We start from the raw sequence: 25454 nt of genomic DNA on the forward strand, positions 1-25454 counted from the left end.
TCCCGCGGAGCACCGCCGTCTCCTTTCCTCTTAGGGGTCCCGGGTTCAGCCCCTTGCCTGGACCAAACTGGGCAGGCGCTTAGTCTGTGGAATGAATGGGTGAAGGAACGAATGAATGAAAATGAACGAATGAATGAATGAAAAGGATTCGTCCCACAGAGCTCCGCGTCTCCGCGCGCCCCCGACATGTGGATGCCAAAGGTGCCGGGGGTCGGATGCGACGCCCGCGCCCTGCTGAAGTGGGGCGGCGGGGACCTTCTGGCCAGCGGCTGCAGGGCGGGAACTGCCCAAACGCAGTTCCCAGCTTCACCCGGTTTCCGCGGCGCCCCTGCTCATTCGGGGCTGCCTTACTCCCCGGTCTCCAACAGCCTCGCTCTCGTAGATTCACCCGGGCTCCGCCAGACCCCCCACACTCCCTGGACTCCCCAGGTCCCCACCTCTAGCCAGGCGGGAGGCGGGAGACTGCCACCTCTCCCGCCCCCGCAGGCCACCCCCCCCCCCGCCTCCATCCCAGGCTGCGGCGGCCGCCACCGCTGCCAGCGCGTCCCGCCGACTGCCGCAAACCTGGGCTCAGGGAAAGGGGGTCAGCGCGGCGAGGGCGCAGGGAGCAGGTCCGGGAGGGGAGGGGAGGGGAGGGGAGGGCGCGGAGGAGGCGAAGGGGGAGCGCGCCGAGGGGCGAGGCGCGGAGGAGGGACCGAAGGGGAGAGGAGAGGCGGGGGAGAGAGAGGGGAGGGGACACTAGGCGAGGGGGCGGGGAGCCGAGGCGGGGAGCTGCGCGGACCGAAGGGGAGGCGGCGGGGACGCCGGGCGGCTGCGGGTCCGGCTGAGTCGGGAAGCGGCGGCCGGACCAGCCCGGGCCGGGGAGAGCGGGAGCCCGCGGGGCCGGGCTGGGCTGCGGGGCCGGGGAGCGCGGAGCCGGGCACCTCGGCGCCGGGCAGCGACACGGGAACCCGGCCGCCCAGCCCGCGCCGCCCCAGCCCTCAACCGCCGGCCGGCCCCTCTGGGATGTCCCAGGGACCCAGGCGTCCGGGACGGTGACCGAGCGAGCCCGAGGATGGGACGGCGCCCGCAGCTCCGGCTCGTCAAGGTAAGAGCGAGCGGGTCAGCCCTGGAGAGCGGGCGTCCCCAGCCCCCGGACCGGCGCGGGGCGCGGGTGGGCTGTGGGTGTGATGGGGGTCAACGGGGAGGGCTGTGCACACACAGGTCCCTCTCGCTGGATCTCTGGAGCCGGCGTGGCGGGGGCGGGGAGGACTCAAGTGAAAAAAGACATCATTGTGGCGAAGCTGCGGGGCTGTTGGCGGAGGAGGGGGTCCGCCCACCCGGGCAACCAGCTCTGTGCGGAGAATCGCTTTAGGCTCTGGGAGTGAAACTTGGTTCCATCTCCCACCCTCCCATGCAGACCCCGACCCCGGGTCGGGAGGCTCCGGAGATGGGTTCCTCGCGGACCCCAGCACGCTCTCAGCAGCCCCCCCCCCTCTCCGCACGCCCCCGCCCTGGTTCTTGGGAGCTCCTTCCTGCCCCTTCCCCTGCTCGTTAAGCTGCGAGTCTGGGGAGATAAATGTCCCCCGTGTCTCTCGGCCTTTGATCAATATCGCAGTCTCCGGGGAGGAGACGGTGCATCCGGCTGCGGTTACAGTTGCTGCGCGGCGGCGGGCCGGCGGGAGCACCTCGCTCGCTCCCCGAGCCTTTGCACTCGGGGTCCCTGCGCCGTGCGGCTGGCGGCTCCTGCTTCTTCCGCTCCGGCCCTGGCGATGCGATTCCGGCGCCCGGAGTTTAGAAAAGTCGTCCGATCGCATGACCAGCGTTTGCCGGCTCAAGTTCGGGGGCGACGGGGCTGCCCGAGGGCGGCGTAGGCCGGGGAAAGGCTGGGGGTGTCGTCAGGCCGGCCCGCGGGTAGTGACAGCCGCCACTTCAGTGCCCAGGGCTTCCCAAAGCGGTTCGGCTCGCCGGGTGTAGGCGCGTAAGCAGCCGCCGGAGGGAGAGGTGGGTGGGCCTCGGCACCGCGGCCGGGGAGCCCAGCTCTCGCCGGAGGATCCCGACTCCGCAGGGTCCGTGTGGACGGCCTGGGCTACAAATGCAGACAACACCAGCTTGACTGGGTTCAGAGCGTTTAAAAGCGATTACATTGAAAAGAATTGAATGGATTTGGGGGAGGGGTGCGGGTTGACTGAATTTCAGTTTTCTAGCAGTAATTAAACCAACTCTAGGTATACCAGCTCCCAAGTGGTTCCAGTTCAGCCAAATTCTTTAAATGTAACAGCGGCCAGGGCAGAGACGTTACCAGTTACCCAAGCTTCTTCTCCATCTTCTCCCTCCCCTCCCAAATATTTATAAGTTGTTTTTAAAAACTGCTGAGGGTCGGGCTGCTTGAACCCATGTCCCCTCCTCCACCCATTAACTGAGGACGAGCGGTGAACCCAGAGATTATTTTCTGGGTGATCAAGACTGGGGGAGGAAGGTAGGAAGGAAAACACCCAGAGAGGTTGAATAGATGGCATTGAATGGGAATATTTTCCGAAAGGCTAGTGTGTACCCAACCTTGCTCTGAATTCACAAATCATTAAACTGAATTGGATCTTTTAAATGGATTCAGAGAACTGAACTGTAGGTTTGGGGTTTTTTGTGTAGTTTTTGTGTTGCTTTGTTTTTTAAGTTTACGTGGTAATAGCCGAATGTTCTTTCTCCGGCCTTTCTTAGAATCCTGTGTAATTCTCTGCTTAGAATTGTCACGTTTTCCTAAAAGAACAATTTTTTTTTTCTGTTGTTATGTGTGTGTTTTTCTTACTAGATGGTGAGATGTGTATGCCCTTTATGTCTGGCCTAATGAACGCAGTAGGTGTTCAATAAATACCGAATGAGGGAGAGGCAGCGAATGAATGGCCAGCTAATGCTCATTTCAGTCAAAAAATTACTTGTTCCTTCTATTTATGTAGCACGTACAACTTGCGGGACATTGTTCTACCTGCTTTGCAAATATTAAGTTACTTAGTCTGCTTAACAGCCCTGGGAAGTAGGGATTATTACTGAAGCACAGAGAGGCTAAGTAGCTTGTTCAAGGTCACACAGCCAGTGAGCGGTGGAACAAAAACTCAAACCTAGGCACTGTTGTTCTAAGGGTTTGTTTTGTTAGCTTTTATCAGCAAATGTTCTAAGCCACTTAAATCTCATCCTAGACCTCTGCCAGATGAGAACCCAGATAGTTCTGTCAGTCTGTAATTATTATATTTTTATTGTTGCTATTTTTTTAAGCAGGCTCCATGCCCAACATGGGGCTAGAATGCACGATCTTGAGATTAAGAGTCGCATGCTCTGGGGGCCTGGGTGGCTCAGTCAGTTGAGTGTCCGACTTCAGCTCAGGTCATGATCTCATGGTTCGCGAGTTCGAGCCCCGCGTCGGGCTCTGTGCTGACGCCTCAGAGCCTGGAGCCTGGAGCCTGCTTGGGATTCTGTGTCTCCCTCTTTCTCTGCCCCTCCCCCACTCATGCTCTGTCTCTGTCTCAAAAATAAATAAACATTAAAAAAAAAAAAAAGAGTCGCATGCTCTACCGACTGAGCCAGTTAGGTGCCCCTAGTTCTGTCAGTTTGAATTTAGGGGAATTCATCCAGAATCCAGTTTGGTCCCCAACAAGTCAGCCAGTGTTGGGAAAGGACCACTCTGGGACCCTTATTGTGGGCTGAGCACTGCCCTGGCTACAGAGAACTGGGGGGAGAGTGTGTGGGGAGAGTGTGTGCAGGTGAATGTGTGTGGATGCAAGGGAGGGGACAGGTGAAATATTGTCTCTGCCCCCAGGGGAGAGGGGGATCGAGCACCTCTGGGTTACCCACCCACCAGCTGCAGCTCCTTGCAGGGAGACCCAAGTGTGGCTCTAAGAGGTGGGCTCTGGGAGTGTGAGGGTGAGTTCTTCTTATGTTTTAATGTTTATTTATTTTTGGGAGAGAGAGGAAGGAGAAGGGGCAGTGAGAGGAGGACAGAGGATCCGAAGAGGGTTCTGTGCTGACATCGCGGAGCCCGATGCAGGGCTCAAACCCATAAACCGCAAGATCATGACCTGAGCCGAAGTCAGAGGCTCTATTCACCGAGCCACCCAGGGGCCTCAAAGAGAGTGAGTTCTGAAAAGGCTGCTGGTTTTATTGCTACTGTTCTTGTCTTAAGAGCAATCTCACAACGCAAGACAAAGTCTGGAAACCAGAAGGGACAATTATTACCCCCTCACCCTCCTAACACAGCTACTGCTATCATTTTTGAGATAATCCCTGTAGGCCCTTTCTCAAGTGCAGGTTTGGGCACCGCTGTGGCCATCGGGCACACCCCGTCACTTACTGTGTCACAGCCCAAGTCTGGCCCATCCTATTCTGGAGCCTCCAGAGGGAGCTTGTCAACATCTGCCTGCTGCTTATGAGTGGATATACCTTGGATCCCTATACTGGCGCACATTTGGATCATTTCCAAATTCTTTCTTTGACAGGTAATCTGGAGCCAGTTTTTGAGGGAGGCATTGGCAGAAGGGCAAACAAGTGAGCCCAGGGCGGGGCCACAGGCTGCCTTGCTGGGTGGGGACAATTGGGCTGGCCACAAACGAGGTGCAAAGGAGGAGAGTGGGGCTGAAAGCCAGGCTAGGACATTTGGATTCGATACGAATCTCTAGGGAGGGGTCTGTCCAGTTCCCAAGGAGGATACAGACCCGTGGAAAAGCAGAGGCTGTGAGGATCAGTCCAAGTGGAAAATCCGTTTCTCACCCTCTCTGACATTTGCTCCTTGGACAGCGTCAGCAGCCAGCGGGGTTCAGCTGCACAGAAGGAGTTTGGAGGGTCCAAGGGACCCTTTGGCAGCATCCCCAGTGCCCATGACGCGTGCTGAACCCATAGACCCGAGCCCTGACCATGGTGTGGCCGGAAGGAAGGCGTTAGGCACAGGGGCTGGTCATGCAGCAGTTACGGGGTGGAAAGACCATCAGCCTGGGATTTGGCAAATCTGACTTCGGTCTCAGTTGTGCCTCTAATCAGCTGTGTGACTTAAGGTAGGTCACCGTCCCTCTCTGAGCCGTGCTTTCCCTGTCTATAAACAGGGGTATTGCACTCGATTCCCGGGTACCTTTCATGTCTCTGTGAAAGATCTGTGTCCAAACACTCCTTAGGGCCATGACCTTACATGGGAAAAGTGGGGTGCAGCAGATTCAGTTCCCAGCTCTGTTCCTCCCCAGCTATGGGACCTTGGTACTTGGTATTTGGGCTCAGTACCCTGTATAAACTTGAGTATCCATCCCTGGCTATGAAATGGAGGCAATACCTAACTCAGAAGGTTGAGGTAAGGGTGAGAGAGTTCCCGCATGGAAAGCACCCGGGGTAGCACCTGGTACAGAGTTTGTTTTCAGAAACAGGTGCAAGGATGGCTTGCATTTCAGATCAAATGGGATCATGCAGGAAAAGCAACTTGGAGGAAGAGCTCTTGGGCGTCGCTCAATACGTAGCATTTTTGCGTCTTTCCCTTTCCACAGCACTGAGCCTCCCAACCCACCGCATAGAGTAGGCATTTCACAAATGTTTGTTGACGGGATGGATGGCGTTTTTGTTGCTCCTTCCGGTTTACCACTGCGCGATCACAGTGGACGCCTTGCTGTTCCCGCGAGAGGCAGATGTCGTATCAAAACCACCCTAGCAGAAAAGCCATCTCTGATGCAGAAAAGAGTGGAACCGCCCCTGAAGGACACTATTTTAAAAAGGAAGGAACGGAGGAAGGGAGACAGCTCGCAACAAATAGCCAATAGAGCACCCCAGTGATTTAGAGGATCCGTTGAGAGTAGAGCCTTGGCTCATGAAACTCTAGCCCCTTTGCCCTGACCGGAGGCGAGCTGGCTGGCAGCAGGTGACCTGGAGCCTTTCTTGTGTCCTCCTCTGTGCAGAGCGGGGTGGGGTGATCTCTCCCAGCTCTGCCTCTCCCCTAACCAACGACGGCATCGACAAAAGGAAGCGTGAGTCCATTTTGGAGCTAAGGCCGAGTCTCCGTTTTAGCTACAGGTTTACATTCAAAGAATGAATTTGTTAATTACAAATGACCCCTGTCTGCTTAGATTCTCAGAGTCCCTTGGAACTAACATCACCCAGTCCTTTTTCAGTGCTTGTCTTCAGGCTTGCTCTCGGTCAGCCCTCCCTCACTGCCCCCCAGTGTGGCAGCCAGCATCTTCTTTCACAGGTGGGAACATCCCGTGAAGCAGACGGGGGCTCCAGGCAAGTAAGGTCATCTCTCTGAACCCCAGTTTCTTCATCTGTAAAAAGGGAGAAAAGAGTACCCACTTTATGGGATTAATCACCATGATTTCGTGAGATGTCGGGGGTGAAATTCAGCACAAATGTAGTGTCTGGCATATAGTAAGTGCTTAATAAATATTCACGATAGTAGTCACTTAATAAATCTTGCCAAATTTTATTAATCCAAAGAGGACCATCAAAGGAGGGGTGAGGAAATGGGAGGTGGAGGAAGGAGTGCTTGGCAGTGGAGAATCTTCCCCCTGCCCCAGAGTCCTTTTCGCAGTCCCCCAGGGAGAAGGGACGGGGTCACCTGCTGTCAGCTGAGGGCAAAGGTCAAAGGACAGAGGCGCCTGAAATCGGCTCTCTGAACATCTGACATATGTGAAGGAATTTGATAATAAAAGTAGAGGCACGTGGGGAGGATAATACCAAATGATTAACTCACTGATGCAAACAATGATTTTGAAAACAACTAGCTGGAACCTATTAAGCCACAGATTATTAACCTTTTCAGAGTAAGTGGTGTCTACTTCGGCAAAATGGAGAGAAGACAGGTGGGGAGGACTGGAGGGAGGAAGCTTGGGGAGCGTGGACGTAAGCTTCCTTTTCTGTGAAATGGCCACGTTGAGATGCGTTTCTGGGAGACAGGTCCCGTGTCCACAGAGCTGCCGACTCAAAGGCTCAAGCCAGACGTGTTCTTTGGCAACTGTCCGTGCAGCAGCCGTGAAGCTGTTTCAGGGACAAATGAAGATATTGTGAGTGCCCTTCCTGCCCTATAAACACAGGTGATTTCATGATCCCACCTTGGCCCTGCTGCCCCCCCCCCCCCCGTGAGGTGCTTAGAGGAGAGCTTCGTGGGGTAGCCCCCCCTCCACCTTTCCATCGGTTCCCGACCTCCAGCCAATCTGGTGGTGAGCCAGGGCACCTAGGTCAGAGTCCAGGACAGAAACTGGCCAGACTGGTCCAGCTGCTTCCATAGCTTTGTTCTAGGCTGTCAGACTACAATTTGGAGTGTTCAGAGGTGGTGGGGCTATCCTGAGGCACAGTGGGAGACTTAGGGGACCTTTGGGACAATGTTCAGCCCAGTGTGTTTGGCAGGTACCTGGAGGCGAGTGATGGGCTAGGGCAAAAGATGGCTGCGACATTTCATTTACGGCAGGGACTTTCTCCGCTTTGATCCGTATTTCCCCAGCCTCCTTGGCAGGGTGTGGGAAGGGCTCAGGGGTTTCCAGAGGTGCCAGCCCTGACACTGTGAGGATAGAGCTGGGTGGGGAGAGGAAAGGAGGCCAAGGATGCGGGGCTGGGCTATGCAGCCTGGAGGAAGCAGCTGGGTCCAGAAGGGGGTTGGCTACTCAGGGAGAGGGTCGAGGAGAAAGCTAAGGCACAGTCCTCCGGGGTCCAGGCCTCCTGCATGGGGGGCCCCCAATCCCACTCACAGAAGCAAAGACCCAGCAGGCCATGGGCCTGCTCAGGATGGACAATTGTATTATTACATAAGATGTGGGCATGCGGACAGACAGCGAGGGAGAGGCAGACAGAGAGACAGAAACTAAAGGTGATGCAGAGGTGAGTACCTCTTGAGCCAGAGGTGCTGGCTCAAGTTGGCACGAGAGAGAGAGAGAGAGAGAGGGAGAGAGAGAGATCAGGAACAGAAGGGCCTGGAGGACAGAGGAGGGAGGAAGAGAGAAGGAGAGGGAAAGAGGGAGAAAGAGGTGGTAGCACGAAAAAGGACCTGTGTGTCATTTTTGGCCGTTCTGGCTTTGTACTTTCTCCGTAGCGCCCAAGAGAATGTGTGCCCTGCTTTGGAGGCCAGAGATAGCATTTCCCCTCTTCGTTTCTTCCAAGAACTACCACCCCACCCCATCGCTAGCCTTCCCGGGGAGCAGGGATGCTCTGAGGCTGAGGCTCGCTGTGTGAAGGCTGCGGATGAGTGTGCGCAGACAGGAGTGCTCCCCTCCCCCTCACCAGCCTCCCGCTGCCCCCCCCCCCCCGCTCCCCGGCCCCTGGGCTGAGTTCTCCTCCCCAAGTTCAGAAGGAACACAGCCTGCTGCCTTTGTGGTCCCAACTGATTACACACGCAGTCTGTCTGTCTGTCTATCTTGAGCCATTTTTGCATCATTTGCAATAGCGTGCCCCCACCTGCTACCCCCTCAGATGGTCACACCCCGGCCTGTCTTCTCTAAGCGCAGTCAAACCCGTGAGGTGCGTGGCACCCACCAGCTCGAGGCCAGGGCCAGAGGACTGACTCCCAGAGGAGCACCCGGGCACCCGGGGGCTGTGGGTTCAGCAGTGGACGGTCACTCTCTGTGGTCACCCCCTGGGCCACACGTGCCTGGCTGGGAGGCTGAGAGGCTGGCCCTTGGACAGAGGCCTGTGTCCTAGGCTTGGCCTGCGCCCCTGCTCTCCCCCCTCTTCCTGCCCTTTCTCTCCACTTCACCCCACTTCTCTTGGCCGGATGCCTCTGTGCCAGGGCTCACACCCATGACCCCATGGGGTCCTCCTGTCCCTCTCTAGAGGTGAAAGAATCAGACGCTCCCAGCAGCCATCGATCCTTTGTCCCTCCGCCTCGGTCACACTGCCCCCTCCCTCCAGCCAGAATACTCATGTCTAACTGCCACCCTGCCTTTGGCCATGCTTCTGCCCCCCCAGTCTCTGCACCAATCCTATGTGACACGTCTACCAAAGTCGTCTTGAACTATCCCTACCCCCTCTTCCAGGAAGCCCTCCAGTCGAAGTACATCTCTCACTGGTTGTTCCTGTGCTTCTGCTGGGTCTTCTCCTTCCTCTCGTGCATGGTGGGATCTCAGACAACAGGGGCCCTCCTCCCACAGATGCTCCACACGTTCACTAGCCAGACCCCACACGGACCCCTGGTCACTCACATCCCCTGAGCCCCTGTTCCCGCCATAGATTGGGAGCTGTCAGGGCCGGAGGAGTCTCTTAAATTAAAATAAAAACAAAGGTCTCCGGCACCTAGTCCAGTGCTCCACGCACACACGGCGCATCATGGATGTGGAATTTAGGCGAGGGGTCTCCCTGATCCTGCCTCCTGCTGCACGAGTGTCTGTGCTCGCAGAGGTGCTGTAGCGACAGGAGACACAGAAATGACAAGCTAGACAGATTCCTCTGCTTCTGCATGTGGATTTGTGACTCAATGGCTTATCCAGCCCTACGCTGTCAGTGCCACTTAGTAACATTGAGCAATTCCGGCCCTGCCCGGTGTCCCACCCCGGTCCCCATAGCACTGGGGGCATCTGTCCACATGAGAAGGCAAGGGCATCACTTTACATCATGAGGGTCTGGGCAGGGTCAGTGAGAGACATTGCTAGAGGGAGATTTGGGGCTGGGCTGAGGACAAAGGTGCAAGAAACTTCTCAGAACCTGGGGTCTTCATTTTTTTTTTAATATTTATTTTTGAGAGAGAGACAGAGTGTGAGCAGGGGAGGTGCAGAGAGAGAAGGAGACACAGAATCCGAAGCAGGCTCCAGGCTCTGAGCTGTCAGCACAGAGCCCGACGCGGGGCTCAAACCCATGAACCGCGAGATCATGACCTGAGCTGAAGTCTGACGTTTAACCAACTTGAGCCACCCAGGCACCCCCTGCGGTCTTCAGACAGCAGGGCACTTAGGTCCTCAAGCTGGGGCTGGGGAGGAGGCGTGGTGGCGGCCCAGGTCTCCCTCCACATCCCTGCCCTGGTTCTGCTGGTAACGAGGCAGGAACAGCCAGGCAAGACAGACGTGGGCAGAGGACTCGGGAGGAAGGTAGTGGGTCCATTCTTGGCTCCCTCCAGGGGATCCCGTCTCTCAGTCCAGATCCTAACCCCTCCATTCCCTATGGGTGGGGGGCAATCTTTGGTGTTATTCCCTCCAGTTTGCTGGGCCCCGAGAGCTGTGCCACGATGGCTGCAGCCAGGCTGTGAAACGCGAGGCACACGCACACCCCCGAGAAGCGAGCAGCCCCGAGAGGCAGCACTGACCCTAACGCTGAGGCGGTAGGTGCCCACCAGGTGCCACCTCCTGGGCAAGTCACGCCACCTCCTGGGCAAGTCACGCAACCTCGCCAGGCTTGGTCCTCATCTGGACCATGAGCGAAAATAAAAGGAAACGCCTCTGTGCTGAGGGGCCCGTCCCCAACCAGACTCCCTGGGTGAGACCCCCCCACCCCCACTTCTTCCGGGAAGGCCCCTCACCCCAGCCTCTGCTGCCCTGGATGCTGGCCCCAACCACGGAGCCTCCTCCAGGGGGCCTCCCGGATAAGCCGGCCTCCATCAGCTCTCCTCCAGCTAAGGCAGGGCTTCTCAAACGGGCTCCAGGGAAGGACCACGTGGATTTTTCCAGTCTGTGGCGGACTGGCACCTGGTCATCCTGCAAGTGATGACCGTGCGGCCTGCACCACCCGACTGCCCTGGAGAGGTGGACATCAGAGCTGGTCTAACCCTGTTGTTCAAGGAGATCAGTCTTGTGACGACACGCAGGGATATCACAGCAAGGACAATTCACATCGGGGTTCCCAAACGCTTACTCTCGGGGATAGTCTGCAGCTAGGCACCCATGCGGACCACCGTTTGAGTAGCACTGGTCTCAAGGCCTCCCCTGGAGCCAGAATATATGGCCTGGAATCCCTGGTTCGCTTTTCATGGGAGCCTGGCGGCCGGCCGGCCTTGCTCCGCACCTGTGCACCTCCTGCCGTCAGGACTCAGAGACAGGGCCAGAGCGGCTCTTTCGGGGGCAGCAGTGGCTGGGGGCCCGAGGCAGCAAGAGCTCGTGGCCAGGAGGGCAGAATCCTTCCGCTACCTCGGAGCCCTTACCCCTGGCAATTCTGTGCGGGCCCCTTCCTCCTCCTGGTTTTCACTCATCAAGCTGCACCTTGTCACTAAGGTCGGGGGAAGACTCATGACCTTGAGTGGTCGCAGTGCTCTGGGGAGACAAGGGAGGTCCTTCCTCTGTGGTGGGCTCACCCCAGGGCTCACAGAAATCAGCCCCACGTTGGCTCTAGGCCTTGGCCCCGGGTTGCCCAAGATAAGGGAGCCTGAAGTCTCCCTTGCTCCAGGGCCCGGCTCTGCCTCCTGCCTCCGATATGCCGGCCCTGGGGACAGGCTGCTCCAGAGCCCAGGCTGGGCCAGCCCGGCCTGCCTATTTGGGGGAAGAGGCGGCCACACGATGCCGTCCCTGGGCGGCTCACTTCCCTGCATTGGCTGCACCGCGGGCAGGCACTTCCTGCTTCGGCTTTGCACCTCCCATGCATACCCCGGCCTGGAGAAGCCGACTGGGCAGCACGAGCAGGGAGGTGAGGGACCTCCTGTCTGCCCAGCTGGCCAGGCACCCCCATTCCCGAAGGACCCCGGCCTCCAGCCTGAGGCCAGGAGTTTCATAAATGACTGGTCCAAGGTCCCCCACGGGGCATTTGCTGGATGGAGTGAGATCAAGGCCTCTTTTTGTCTTACAGACCTGCCTCCCTTGTTCTCCCATTCTTCCCAGGGTCCCCTCCCCACGCACCCCCCTCCCCACCACCTGCTTTCCCCCCCGCTCCCAGCTTCCATGATGGGCTGGCAGGTGCATGTTTTCAGATCCGGGAGGACGCTGCAAAACCCTCCAGCCCCCGGTTTCCAAACCTCAGCACTGTTGACATTTGGGGCCAGGCCATTCTTTGCCGTGGGGGCTGCCCCCCTGCATTTGAGGGTGTAGAGCAGCCTCCCCAGCCTCTAGCCACTAAGCACCAATAGCACTCCTCCAGCTGTGGCAACCGAAAACGTCTACAGACATGTTTCGTGGGGGACAAAAATTGCCCCCAGCTGAGAACCACTGGGTTAGTTCAGTTACCCTCACTTCTGGTGAATCACTTGGTGAGCATTAAATAATAGACTCCTGAGTTTCCCCTCAGATCTGCTGAACCTGACTTCCTGGGGTGAAGCCTGAGACACAGAATTTTCTACCTCCCAGATGCCAAGGACTGTCTGGAAACCTCGGATTTCATCTAATTTGCTCCTTTTACAGGCAAAGAAACAGACGGGGCCATTTTCTATCTCATGGATGAGTATATAGTTATTCCTAATCGCTGCCGTAAATGACCCTGCTCGATGGGGTTCGGTGGTCAAGGAGCCCCTTGAAACCAGCCCCTCACGGCCTTAGAAGGCAGCTGCTTCTCCAGAAAACCCAGCCTCAAAACCTTTAGCCGTTTTCTAATAGGACCTGATTTCCACACGTCAGATGATTTCACTCTGCCTTCCCGGCCCTCTTCACATCCCTTTTAAGATGGGGCTTCTCAAAGGATATCCCTTTTTTGCCGACCCCGAAATCCTCCTTGCTTTACTCTTGTCGCAGAGCAGGCTGAGCCGAGGAGGACACAGCTGGTAGTGACACCTGTGTTGCCGGTGACTTCACACACTGTCCCCAGCAGCTCAGCTCCGTCTCCCAGAGGAGCAGCTGCCTCTCCCACGCCCTCGGGGGTGGTTTCCCAGTGTCTGGGAGCCACTCACGGCTTCCAAGAGCAAGGGGCCAGATCAGAGCCCCATCCAGGTTCCACTTCTCTCTGAGAACCAAACTTAACCCTTCCTGAGTCCCCTGACAGCGTCTGACTGCCACTGCCAGCTCTTGGGAAGCCAGGCTGTGGCCCCGAGCCAGAGATCAAGAGGCAAAGGAAACCTATACCTCTTCTTCTGGAGGATCTATGCTGGGGGGAGGGGTGGGGAGTAGGGAAGTAGGCAGGACGGTCAGGGAAACAGGCTGTCCTGGCCAGGGGTCCAATCCTGGCATGGAACACGGCTCCTATCCCAGGCCCTCCGCTCACTGTGGTAAACAACCTTGAACAAGTTACCAACTGTGCATGCATCAGTTTGTCATCTGTGCAGTGGGAAGAGAATAAAGGCTCCACCTCTTGGGGTCCAGAAGGATTAAAAGAGAAAAATGAGAGTCTGGCACCGTGCAAGCCTTCAGTAAAAGCTAGCGATTAGAGGAAAGGAAGAAGGAAGAAAGGGAGTAGGGAGGGAGATGGAAGGAAGGAGGGAAGGAGGGAAGGAAGGAAGGAAAGAAGGAGGGAAGGAAGGAAGGAAGGAAGGAAGGAAGGAAGGAAGGAAAGAAGGAGGGAAGGAAGGAGGGAAGGAAGGAAGGAGGGAAGGAAGGAAGGAAGGAAGGAAAGAAGGAGGGAAGGAAGGAAGGAGGGAAGGAAAGAAGGAGGGAAAGAAGGAAAGAAGGAAGGAAGGAGGGAAGGAAGGAAGGAAAGAAGGAGGGAAGGAAGGAGGGAAGGAAGGAAGGAAAGAAGGAAAGAAGGAGGGAAAGAAGGAGGGAAGGAAGGAAAGAAGGAGGGAAGGAAGGAAAGAAGGAGGGAAGGAAGGAAGGAGGGAAAGAAGGAAGGAAGGAGGGAAAGAAGGAAGGAAGGAAGGGAAATGGAGACTCGTGAAGACTAAGAGAGCTGGGGAGGTTGAGACCAGGACAGAGAGGGGATGGTGGGTGGGAGGGGGCAGGGAGGATGAGAGGCATGAGCTGTGGGAAAATACTAATGAGTGGATCTAAGGGGGATTCCTACCAAGAGAGGGTGAGAACGAAGGCAGAAGCAGCAGAAAAGGAGAGCAGACCGGGATGGGACCGGTGCCATGTTCCGGGCACCGCCGCCCCCCACCTCCCTTCCCTGTGCCCAGCGAATCCCCACCACACACGTTCACAGGTGGATGCTGGCGGCTAGGAACAGAGCACCGGTGCAAAGTGGGTGCGCCTGCCCTGGGTGGTCCCGGGGGACCAGTCCAGGAACTTCCGGACAGGAGGGCCAAGTCAGGAAGGAAGCCACTTGCACCAAGTCAATAATGGTTCTCATAACCGATCGTTAATGGCTTACCATGTGTTCGGCCCCAGGCTGTTTTAAATGCACCCTGTTGTTGAATCTCTTCAAGAGCTTTAGGGTGTAACTATTTCATCCTCATTAGCCCCATTCATAGATGGGGAAACTGAGGCTCAGAGAAGTTAAGTCACCCAAGGTCACACAGGAAGGAAGGGGCAGATAAAAGATTCCCATGTGGAATTTTCTGGCGCTGGAGTTGGAGATCTGATTTCTACTCTCCCGTATGTCCTGAAGGCAGAGCATATTCGGACCTGGAAAGGAATGTAGGGAACCCACTGCCCTCCTCATTTGACAGATGAGGAAACCGAGGCAGGAAAGGGGGCAGGGGAATGACTTGTCCATGGAACAAGTTCGCCAGAGTCAGAATAGGATCTCAGCCCTGCACTGCCCACCCCAAAATGTTTTTGCCTTCAGAGCACCCCTCTAAGGAACTAAGAGCTAAGCGTCCAAGAGAGAGCTCCTCACGGCTAGAGGAAAAGAGATGCTGGTGAACGGGAAATAGGAAATGTCCTGGTGGGGATAATTACAGGACCTCGTGGTCAAAGGAGACAGAGAGTAAAAACCCGCCTGTTCATTCATTCAGTCAGTCAGTCAGTCATTTATTCGTTCAATGCATAGTGGGACCTACTCTGTGCCAGGCCCCCCCGTGGGTACAAAGTCAGCCAAACGGAGACCCTGCCCTCGGGGTGCTTATAATCCAATGGCCAGTATACCTGGAATCTTTGGAAGGGTCTGTGTACATCCAGAGCTGGGGTCTTGTAGGTCCTTGCTGCCCCTGGGGTGGGTGAAGCAGGCACCCAGTGCTTTCGGCTGTGCTGAGAGAAGCAGCAAGGGGAGGGGGCAGGGCATACCTTGAGCCCAGGACCCCAGGGAGAAGGCGTGGGGGCGAGGAACACCCCAGAAATCCCCCCTCCCTGATCTGTAGGCAGGAGATTTTCCTTTCCATTTTTTCCTCTCTGCACAACAGCAATTTCAGTTAATTAAATGTAACAATAAATTATTTCTCGTCTGCCTAAAATAATCTTTCCCAACCCACCCACTTTTGGGGAAACACACAGGCTCTTTGCCTTGAGGTGGGGACAGGCTGTGGCTGTTACAAAAAGAGGCTGTCGTGGGAGGACCTGGCCGGGGCAGGATGGGGAGCGGAGGCTGCTGAGGGGGCAAAGGCCCTGGGCAGTCACGAGGGCCGAGAAAGGGCACGTGGCCTCACTGTCCTTTGTTCCAAGTCTATTTTTACCCCGGCTGGTGTCCAGAGCACCTCTGCATGGATCAGAAAATGCACCCCGGAGGGTCTCAGTTCTGCTCGTGCACAGCCTGCAATTCTAGCTCCCGGTGATCCCTCTGTTTGGCACCTCTGTGCAGGGCGGAAACCACAATTGCACGTGGGCCCTGCCTCTCCCCACCACCATCACTCTGTGTCTATAGATCTATGCCCTGTAGGCACAGACCTGCCTCTGAAGAGTTGCCTGGGCATATGTTTTGCTTCTACAAACCAGATCCCAGTTTTTAAATGCAACAGGGGAGCTAGCTTTTTAAAGGAATCCTGATTTATGACCTTCCTCTTTTTCACATTTAGATTTTCTTCTCTTGGCTTTACTTAAAACAGGCAGCACCTTGCAAACCAGATACCTGATAAGAGGCTAATATCTAAAAAAAGATAAGGAATGTGTCCAACTCACTAGCAAAAAAAAAAAAAAAAAAAAAAAAAACCAAAGAACAAAAAACAAAACAAAACAAACACAAATAATCCAATTAAAAATGGACAAAGGACCTGAATAGGCATTTTTCCAAAGAAGGTATTGAAATGGCCAGCAGGTGCATGAAAAGGTGCTCACTCATCATCAGGGAAATGCTAATCAAAACCACAGTGAGGTATCGCCTTCTAGAATAAGTACTATCAAAAAAGAAGTAACAACTATTGGCGAGGATGCGGAGGGCAAGGAACCTCCATACACTGTCGCTGGGAATGTAAATTGGGTCCGCCGCTGTGGAAAACAGTATGGAGGTTCCTCAAAAAATTAAAAATAGAGCTTTTGTATGAGCCAAGAATTCCACTTTCTGGATGCATATCTAAAGGAAATGAAATCATTATCTCTAAGATCTGTGCCCCCCCCCCATGCTCATGGCAGCATTATTTACAATAGTGGAGACGTGGAAACAGCCTAAGTGTCCATTGAATGAATGGATAAAGACATTATCATCTATATATATAGAGAGAGAGAGGCTTGTGTTAGTTCAACTCTCTCCATAATCAAGGAAGATTCTGAGGCCCAGAGTGACCGAATTATGGACTCGGTCCATGGACACACGCAGAGAACTTTAAGTTTCAGAAGTGATCTCTCTCTCTGTTTTCCCCATGTGGCCCACCTCCCTGGGGTACAGGTAGGAAAGACCGCATTGCCTAGAGGCCCAGGTGACTCACCCAAAGTCACAAAATCAGTGGCAGGACTGGGCTCAGAACTCAGCAGAAGCAGGAGGGATCCTGTGGAGGGATCACTCTGGAATATGGCTATGGCTTTGTCCCTGGCCCCTAAAAGAGGTTTTCCTGGGGGCCGTCCCAAGCCCAGCATCAGAGGTAGTCATGAGGGTGGCAGGGTGGGGGGGGGGGGGAGGCAGGCCCTTCTCCTTGCTTTTCATGAACTCCTGGGTGGTGGGGGCAACCCCCCGCACCTCCAGGCCACCCCTCTTCTCCCTCCAGTGGCCCTTCAGGACCCTCCCTAAAAGGTTAATCACCCAATCATCCCATCAAAGGAAATTGCACTTTTGTGCCTTAAAGAGCGAATTGAGCTTCGGCAGCATAGTTATTTATGGTCTCTAATAAGCATTTCTGGGTGTGATTAACCTTTATGCCAGAGTCACACTGGGAATTGGGATGGCAGCTTCAATTCCAGCCACTGTGCTGGCCTGGGGGTGGGACACGGGCAGCAGCTGTCAGACTCCCACCCCCCACCCTCCCTCTCTGAGAGCCCCTGCACCCTTCCCTCTCCTCTGCCCATCCCTTCTTTCCATGCCCTGCCCTGATCTGGGCCATCCGCCTTCCTCCAGCTACTACCCACTTGAAAATCAGACCCAGGTGGCCTGCCCCCTGGATCCTGGCCCCCACCCAGCTGCTAAAAACAGCTCTAGGACCTTGCGTTCTACCATAAACCCCTATAAAACAGAGAGCATGAGACCTGCCCCGCATGCTTTCCTTGGAACAGTGCCCCTTCCTCGGGGCATTGTTCCAGTTCCCTTGGAACAGGGACCCACTGGGTCCTTGGACAGTCATGCTGTAAATCCAGCGGCAACGCACCCTTGGCCTTCTCAGATTTAATGTCCAAGGTTTGACTCCTTGGTGAGTGGAGGAATTTGTCACTGAGGCGCAGGTTTTATTTGGGGCCTTGGAGCTGCCGGGCTTCTGTACAGAAGCGAGGCATCACCTAGTGAGTGAGCCTAGCACTCCGCCAGCTTCAGGTTCCTGGTGCCATTTTGGTTTTCTCTACCACCTGTTGGGGAATAGTAAACCTCCTAAAGTCCTAAATACTCGGCTTGTCAGAAATGGTTCTGAAAGGAGAGCCAGCAGCTAGAGTTAATGACCGAGGGGAGAAGCTAGCAGAGCGGCCCCAGAAAGTGGCGGACCTAGGCCAAAATCACTTTTGGTCCCATTTGGTGGAGGGCTGGGCCTCTGATGTGACCTCACCCACCGTAAGCTCTGGCTATGTATTTTGGGTGGTAGACCTCCCTGAGCAGTGGAGGGAGCTCTGTGCCCTCCCTGGGAAAATGGCTCTCAAGACCCACAACACGTTGCATTTAATTACAGGGTTTCACACCTCCTCGTGTTGTTTGTGGACCCCAGATTAAGAACTCACAGCCTTAGGGGCGCCTGGGTGCTCAGTCAGCTAAGACTCCAACTCTCGATTGTGGCTCAGGTCATGATCTCGTGGCTTGTGGGTTTGAGCCCCGTGTCGGGCTCTGTGCTGACAGCTCAGAGCCTGGAGCCTGCTTTGGATTCTGGGTCTCCCTCTCTCTCTGCCCCTCCCCTGCTTGCACATGCTCTCTCTCTCTCTCTCAAAAAAATAAAAATAAATAAAAGTTAAGAAACAAAAGGGGCACCTGGGTGGCTCAGTCGGTTGAGTGTCCGACTTCGGCTCAGGTCATGATCTCGCAGTCTGTGAGTTCGAGCCCTGCGTCAGGCTCTGTGCTGACAGCTCAAAGCCTGGAGCCTCCTTTAGATTCTGCGCCTCCTTCTCCCTCTGCCCCCACCCCTCCACTCTCTGTCTCTGTCTCTGTCTCTCAAAAATAAAGAAACATTAAAAAAAATTTAAAAGAAAAGAACTCTCAGCCTTGGAAGGAAACAAACAATATCCTGGAAATTCTGGGGGCCTGTTCCTCTCATGCAATAATTACTTGTGGATGGAGCTAGAAATCTGGTGAATGTTGAAGAGGAGATCAATGTGTGTGTGTGGGGGGGGTAGAAATACACAGGAAAACTCTGGAAGTGTTCATGGAAGTGGATTGAGGAATGAGCTAGAAGCCTTTACAGACCCTTCCTCAGAGAAAAACGTGGCACAGGCACCGATTCTGTACAGAGCCGACCTTTCCCGAGAGGAGAGGGTGATTCAGGAATTTTAAGAAGCGTTTTTTTCTTTGCATGGTGCAAACCCTGTTGGTAGAAAATGACTTTGGGAGCCATCACCTGCGAGGAAATGGAAGGACTGGGGTTACAGGCAGCCAGCCAAGGACAGGCTAGCCCTTTGTCCTTTGCACGGCATGTGGTCTGGTTTCGTGATGAATCTGGATTCACTCTGCTCCTCCCTGAACCCTAGGACGTAAAGGTGCCAAGCTAAGACCTTCCTGCCTGTGTATTTGCCATTAATCAGAACCGAGGGGAGTAAGTGCTTTGGAGCGAGGTGATTCCGGGCATTGAGGACCAGCCAGAGGTTCGTGACCGTCGTGAGCACCTGGGTTCAGAGGATGCGCAGGGGGACATGGGCACATCGACAGGGGACTGAGTTGCTTTGCTTTGGAGTGCTGGGGAAGGAGCTGCCACGGGGAGGGTTCCGGAACTGGCTTTCCGGGACTGCGGGGCTCACCAGGTGAGGTGGTGGGCCAGGAGGGGGGGTGCGCGGGCCAAGAAATGCAGGGTCAAAGGTGCGTGGACAGTAGCGGGATCCCGCAGCTGGGCAGGGACAAGTGATTCAATGTGGCTAGAACACGGTGTACTTTCGAGGGGGGTCTGAAAGACCACGGCACGAGCACAAAGCACGGCTTCAGGATTAGAAGGATGATGGCGGAATGTCTGGTGACGGGGCTGCTACTTTCAAATAGGGCGTTTCCAGTTTCTTTAAGTGGCCTGCGACTGGCTCTGGGGCCTCACTTCCATTGTGTGTGTGTGTGTGTGTGTGTGTGTGTGTGTGTTGGAGGTGGAGACAGAAAGAGAGAGAGAGAGAGAGAGAGAGAGCGCTGGGTCCCTGCTGCCTGTGCTGAGCTGAGGACAGGGTTCGTCAGTGAGGACACTGCTGTTTGCTTAGCTAGCGAGAGCGAGCCGCTGGCTGGCCTAGTGGCTCCCTCCTCTCTCTCTCTCCTTCTGCGTTTTCATTTGGAAAACGAGGGTAAAGATAGTTCCCCATCTCTCTGGGGACTGCGAAGTTTAATTACTGATTAATAAGGTGTTGGAAGTTCCTTGGGGCCAGACAGATGAATGGGTTTGTTCTAATCACTCCCAAGTCCTAAGAGCCAGTTAGCTGAGCGTCCCAAGTGCTGGGCACAGACTGGGGGCGGGGCGGGTACAGGGCTGGGGGTGTGCTTGTTAGCCTGGAGCTTGGCCCAGTAAGAACAGAAAGACCCCCATGATGTGACGGAGTGTGACAGGAGTCCAGCAAGGGACTGGAATAAACAAGGCTCACTAAGGACACAGCGATGAGCGGACGTGTGGGTGAACCATTAGGCCAAGGGGGGGGCTTCCTGCAGGAGGTTGGGGGCAGGACAGACTCCAACCGGAAGTGGGGAGCATTCGATTCCACGTTGGGATGGAAGGTAGGAGTGAAGGGAGCAGAGCCCGCCTCTATCATGAGACAGGAGTGGGGAGGAGCAGGTCCCGGGGCAGGTGGGTGGCACTAGTGGGGGGGCAGGGTGGGAGCGGATATTCATGGCTAGTGAGTAGGGAAGGCTCGCTTCTGGGAAAGGGCAGGTCAGGTTGCTTCTGAGGACTGGGGGAAGGTCCTGAGGTTCGAAAGGGTGAGTGGGGAGGAGTCCAAGGGAAGGGAAGATACACAACATGGGGAGGGATGGGATAGGGGGTGTCCAGCTTGGGGGGCTCAGGGCAGGGCCGGGACTTGGGTGAGGCGAATGAGTCATTCTCCCCAAGCACAAAATGTAAGGGTGTCCAAAATCTCATAATCATGATAAACAATATTTTAATATTATCACTGATTTTCCCTTTTACCCCAAGCTCCAATATGCCCAGACTGTTACTGAGTTTGTCTTTTTAAAAAAGTTTTTGAGGGGCGCCTGGGTGGGTCAGTCGGTTAAGCATCCAACTCTTGATTTGGGCTCAGGTCATGATCTCACGGTCGCGAGATCAAGCCCCGTGTCAGACTCCATGCTGAGTGTGGAGCCTGTGTGAGACTCTCTCCCCCCTTCCCACCCCTCCCCCTCTCATTCTCTCTCAAAATAAATGAATAAACATTGAAAGAAATTTAAAAAGGCAGACAGAGCTTTGCTGGACCTCAGCACCCACGTCCAACAGATGGAAGGAGGAGGCTGGTTACAATGCCCGCCCCCCGCCCCCAGCCCTCAATGTGCTTCTTAATACCCTTGAAAATCAAGTCCCAGGAGAGACAACTGCCTTGCCACTCACCTATGACTCAATAACAATCAACGTGACCTGTTGAGTGCCTGTTGTAGACCCGAAACACAGTGTAATGTCAGCACATTTGAATGCAGTGAACAGAGGACTTCTCTATACACACTGCCTCATGGGAACCTGGGAGGGAGGGCCATTTACAGGTGAGGAAACCGAGGCCCAGAGAGGCCAAGTAACCTGCCCCTGGCAACACAGGGCTGGATGCCTTGTCTCTTTTGATTCTAAATCCATGGGAGGGTGGTGGCCTCAAAGGGGACGCAATGATGGTGGGAAGGTGCTAGTTGAAGGGGCAGCCCTCCTGGTGTGGGGCCCATGCCACTCTCCTCCCAAGTGACCTGAAATTCTGGAATCAGAGTGACAGGGAGCCCCCGGGGAGGATAAGGGGCAAAAGTTCTCCCTGGAATAAGGCAGGCCCCCTTTCCAGACACAAGTACCCCTTCACTCAGTTTCCTCATCTGCAAATGGGGACAGCCATGCCAGCCCCAGGGAGAGGTAAGTACCATGGCAGATGTAAAAGGGCTCCGTGAACCTGGAGGCACAATTTGTAGTGACTGGTAATTAGCTGGGTGGGGATGAGAGCCTGAAGCAGCTCGTTAAACTGGGCCCGACCGCCTGCAGCCCGGGAGGGAGGCCGGCAGGTGCACTATTAAAGAATATCTGTGAGCCCCCAAGTGCTCAGCAGGCGGGTGTGAGTGTGTGAGTGTGTGTGTATGTGTGTGTGTGTGTGTGTGTGTGTGTGTGCGCGCGTGTGTTGGGACACAGTTGGGTCATCCTTGGGATCCCATGGGGATGGAGGTGGCTGCCCCGGGCACAGCCTCAGTGAATGTCAGGGAGAAGGTTCACCATTGTCCTGGGAACTTGGGCTCCCGCTCTTGTTACCAGCCTCCCTTCCAAGCCCTTCCAGGCACAGATGACATGGGGGCAGGGGGAGGGCAAGGTGGGATGGGGTGTCTGGGAAGAGACATGCATGAGACAGAAGCGAGGGGAAGCAGGAAGCTCACGGCACGGTCTCACCCTGTCCCTCGTCTCCCTGTGTCCACAGGCCCTTCTCCTCCTGGGGCTGAACGCCATCTCCGCCTCCTTCCAGGACCAGCCCTGCGAGAGCCTGTCCCTGGCCAGCAATATCTCCGGTGAGTCCCCCTCCCCTGATCCTGCAAGATCCCAGGTCACCACAGCCCCCCACCCCCTCCCCGCCCCCGGGTCCCCCAGGGCCTGCACACAGAGCCATGCCCTAAGGCAGGGGCAGCAGAGGGATTTCCTCTCCAGAGCTGCCCGCAATTTGTCAGGTCTCCGCAGAGCACTGTGGGAGGAGCGTGCTAAAGTTGGCGTCAGTAGGGTGGGAAGGAGAGCTGCGGTGAGATCACAGCATCTACCATGGGCACAGGAGGGTCGTGTGGCAAGTGCGCCACGCGGTTATCTCCCCGGCTCTGGGGTGGGCCACAGGGGAAGTCGCCCCAGCCCTCGCCATGAGAACCAACAGAGCGGAGGGCTGGGCGGTGACTCAGGCACCCGCGAGGAAGTCAAGGCTGCTCTTTTGTGCTGCTAAAAATGCCCAAAGCGCAATACCGTAGGGTGCTAGCTACACGCCAGGTACTGTTGGCGGCGTTTGAGATACGTTACCCCCATTTTCACTTACACCTAAGGAAACTGAGGCTCAGAGAAAAACGGGTAAGTCCCAGAGCCAGGATTTGAGCCTAGGCGGCCTGGCTCCCAGATACACTTTTTAACCCCGTGCTCTATGCCTCCTCAGTAGAAACTACTGGATAATTGCAGATATTACTAATGACTTGTATACGCACACCATTGACAAAGCCCTTTGGGATGATTATCTTACTTCTCACAAGAGTTTAAGACTCGGCATTTGTACAGGGGAGGAGACTGACACACGGGAGAGCCAGGTCTTTGGTTTCTGAGGCCACGTCTTTGCCAGCTTCGGGTGTGGGCCCCGAACCCTCACCCCGGCCACTCTAACCAGGGTCCTGGGGGTGCTGCTGCCCACAAAGGTGAGGGGGGGCCCTGCACCCGAAGGTCTTTGGGAGGCTCGCTGTTCTTTGGTGACTCCGTTTCCTCTTCGGGTCTCCCCTTGATTCAACCCAACTCATTAATTGAGCAGCTACTGTGTCCCGGGCCCCATGCAAGGCATGAGAGGGACAAAAAGGGGCTCACGGTATGGCCTGGGAGTCAGGCCCACATCACATGTACTATGGAGCAAAACGCAAGGGGCATGCTGGCGGGGAGGTGGACACTGTGCACCAGCCGGGAAGCAGAAGGCATTGGTTTCCGATCCTGGGCCTGCGGGGAGAGGAGGCTTCCACACCTTGGAGCGGCTGCCTCCTGGCCTGCTGGTCTTTTACTGTGGGGGGAGCCTGGGGAGGGGAGAGGAAGAGCACTGGGCTTGGAGAAGGCTAACTGGGTCCATGCTTAAAGTGGCACCGTCCTGTCCTTCTGCCCCAGGGACCCTTCTAGTAGCCACAGGAATGAGCATGCCCTTGACCCCCTTGGGCCTCACTTTGCCCAGACTGTAAAGTCAGGGAGGGGTGTTAACTCCCAAGGATCTGTAACAATTAAATGCACTAAGTTTTGTGGCAATATGTCACAAACTATAGAGAGCCTACCACTACCGGGTATTATTTTTTTTAAGTTTATTTATTTTTGAGAGAAAGAGACAGCGCATGAGTGGGTGAGGGGCAGGGAGAGAAGGAGACGCAGAATCGGAAGCAGGCTCCAGGCTCTGAGCTCTCAGCACAGAGCCTGACATGGGGCACGAACTCATGAGCGGTGAGATCATGACCTGAGCTGAAGTCGGATGCTTAACCAGCTGAGCCACCCAGGCGCCCCACTACTGAGTATTATTTGTTATCGTTGGTAACACGAGCAGGCTTTTGAAAGTGCTTACTGTATAGCTGGCATTGAGCCATGAATTCCTCACTACGATGAAGGTGGCAGGGAGGATAGACCGGGGGTGGTATGAATCCAGGAAGGCTTCCTGAAGGAGTAGGTTTAACAGTGAGTCTCTGAGAGACTGTGTGCGTGAGCCGGCAGAGAAGAGCCAATGCTCTGAGCCAAAGCTAGAGTTGACTGAAGACCAGCAGGTGGGTTTGGTGGAATGAGACGGGAAGAGGAAGCCTGGGGAGGTTCCGGGAGCCCGGAGCATCTGGCTGTAAAAGTTGGCTAAGCTAGGCCATGGGGGAGAGGAACATTCTTGAGCAAGAGCCTGGAGTTCTAGCAAAGAGAGACAGGGAGGGAAGAGACCAGGCTGAGTCTGAGATGAAAGGTCCTGCCCACAGCTCCCCGTGCACTGGGGCCAGGTCAGCCCCCATTAACCTGCTTGTTGTGCCCTGGAGGAGTGACATCTCTGAGCCCACGCTGGTGTCACCTGTCCTGGGAGGCAACGGGCCATGATGAATATTGTTCATTCCCCAGTGATTTGTACTCTGTGCCCCTACCCTCAGCCCAGCCCAGCCTGGCTGGCTTCATGGCATATAATCCATCACCCTCCACAACAGCCTCTGATAACAAGCTATTTATCTTCCAGTGCCAAGACCTACCCAGACCAATGGGCACTGGTAGAGACAGATGGTGAGGGTGGGGTGGAGGGACCAGGACAGATGGATGGGCGTCTGGCCGGGGAGGCTGGCACTGAGCTGGGGCCTTTGGGGGTCCTCTCACATGCCAGGAGCAGGGAGAGGGTGGGTCCCCAGGGCCAAAGCTCATCATAGACTTGGCAACTCATAAAATCATGGCATGAAAGTGGCAATGCCAGAAAGTAATAGAATTATTGACTAGTGACGTGGGAGACAAATGAAATGATATTGTTGACAAGGATCCAGGGTCATCAGTTCCTATCCCGTCTTAAGGTCCTGAACGTTAACAATAATTAACGATAGCTTATGGTTATTTAGTGCCTACTATGTGTCAGACCCCATTCTGAGTACTTCAATCTCATTCAATCATCACAACAGTATTGTCAGGAAGTATTTTATCCTCATTTTACGGAAGAGGAACCTAAGGCTCAGAGAGGTTAAGTCACTTGCCCAAGCACACACAGTTACTCAGCCGTAGCCCCAAGATTTGAACCCAATGGGCTGCCCCGTATGTGGCTACCCGGAGAACCACGGTGCCCAGGGCCCGGGGTGGTCGGTCATCTGAGTGTGCAGAGTCACCCCTGCAGTTTCCCATACCCATAGTGGGTTTACACACAGCCCCCGATTTCCCTCAGGACCTACAATGCGCCTGGCACTGTACTAGGAGCTGGGAATGCAAAAATGGAGAGCCTGCAAACCCACGGGACAGGAGGCTCCCGCCCACTTGTCCTGATGAATCGCATACCCTGCGGAGGTATCTTTCTGTTCTGTCCAGCCCAAAACAAGGCAGCCCAACCACAAGGCGGCCGAAACAACACCAGGACTCTCTGCCTGCCCTCTGCCACCTTCCCCGTGCCGGCTGACCCGGGCGAAACCCCTGCACATTCATCCCGACTGCGCCTTCCTCTGAATGGACGAGCATGTGTGTTTCAGAGGCTTCCCGTGGGCCG

General features: G+C 55.4%; 1 protein-coding gene across 1 annotated transcript in view; it reads left to right on the forward strand.

Moving 5' to 3' along the window:
• Positions 1 to 791: 791 nt before the first annotated feature.
• CRHR1 (corticotropin releasing hormone receptor 1) overlaps positions 792 to 25454 on the forward strand; it is a 46079-nt gene continuing 21416 nt past the window's right edge. Inside the window, exons 1-2 of the mRNA XM_027052004.2 lie at positions 792 to 1087; positions 21963 to 22050. Coding sequence (XP_026907805.1) covers positions 1055 to 1087; positions 21963 to 22050 — 121 coding nt within the window. The 5' untranslated portion in view covers positions 792 to 1054. The remainder of the gene's footprint in view (positions 1088 to 21962; positions 22051 to 25454) is intronic.

The sequence above is a fragment of the Acinonyx jubatus genome, chromosome E1, assembly GCF_027475565.1.
Source record: "Acinonyx jubatus isolate Ajub_Pintada_27869175 chromosome E1, VMU_Ajub_asm_v1.0, whole genome shotgun sequence".
Lineage (NCBI taxonomy): Eukaryota > Metazoa > Chordata > Mammalia > Carnivora > Felidae > Acinonyx > Acinonyx jubatus.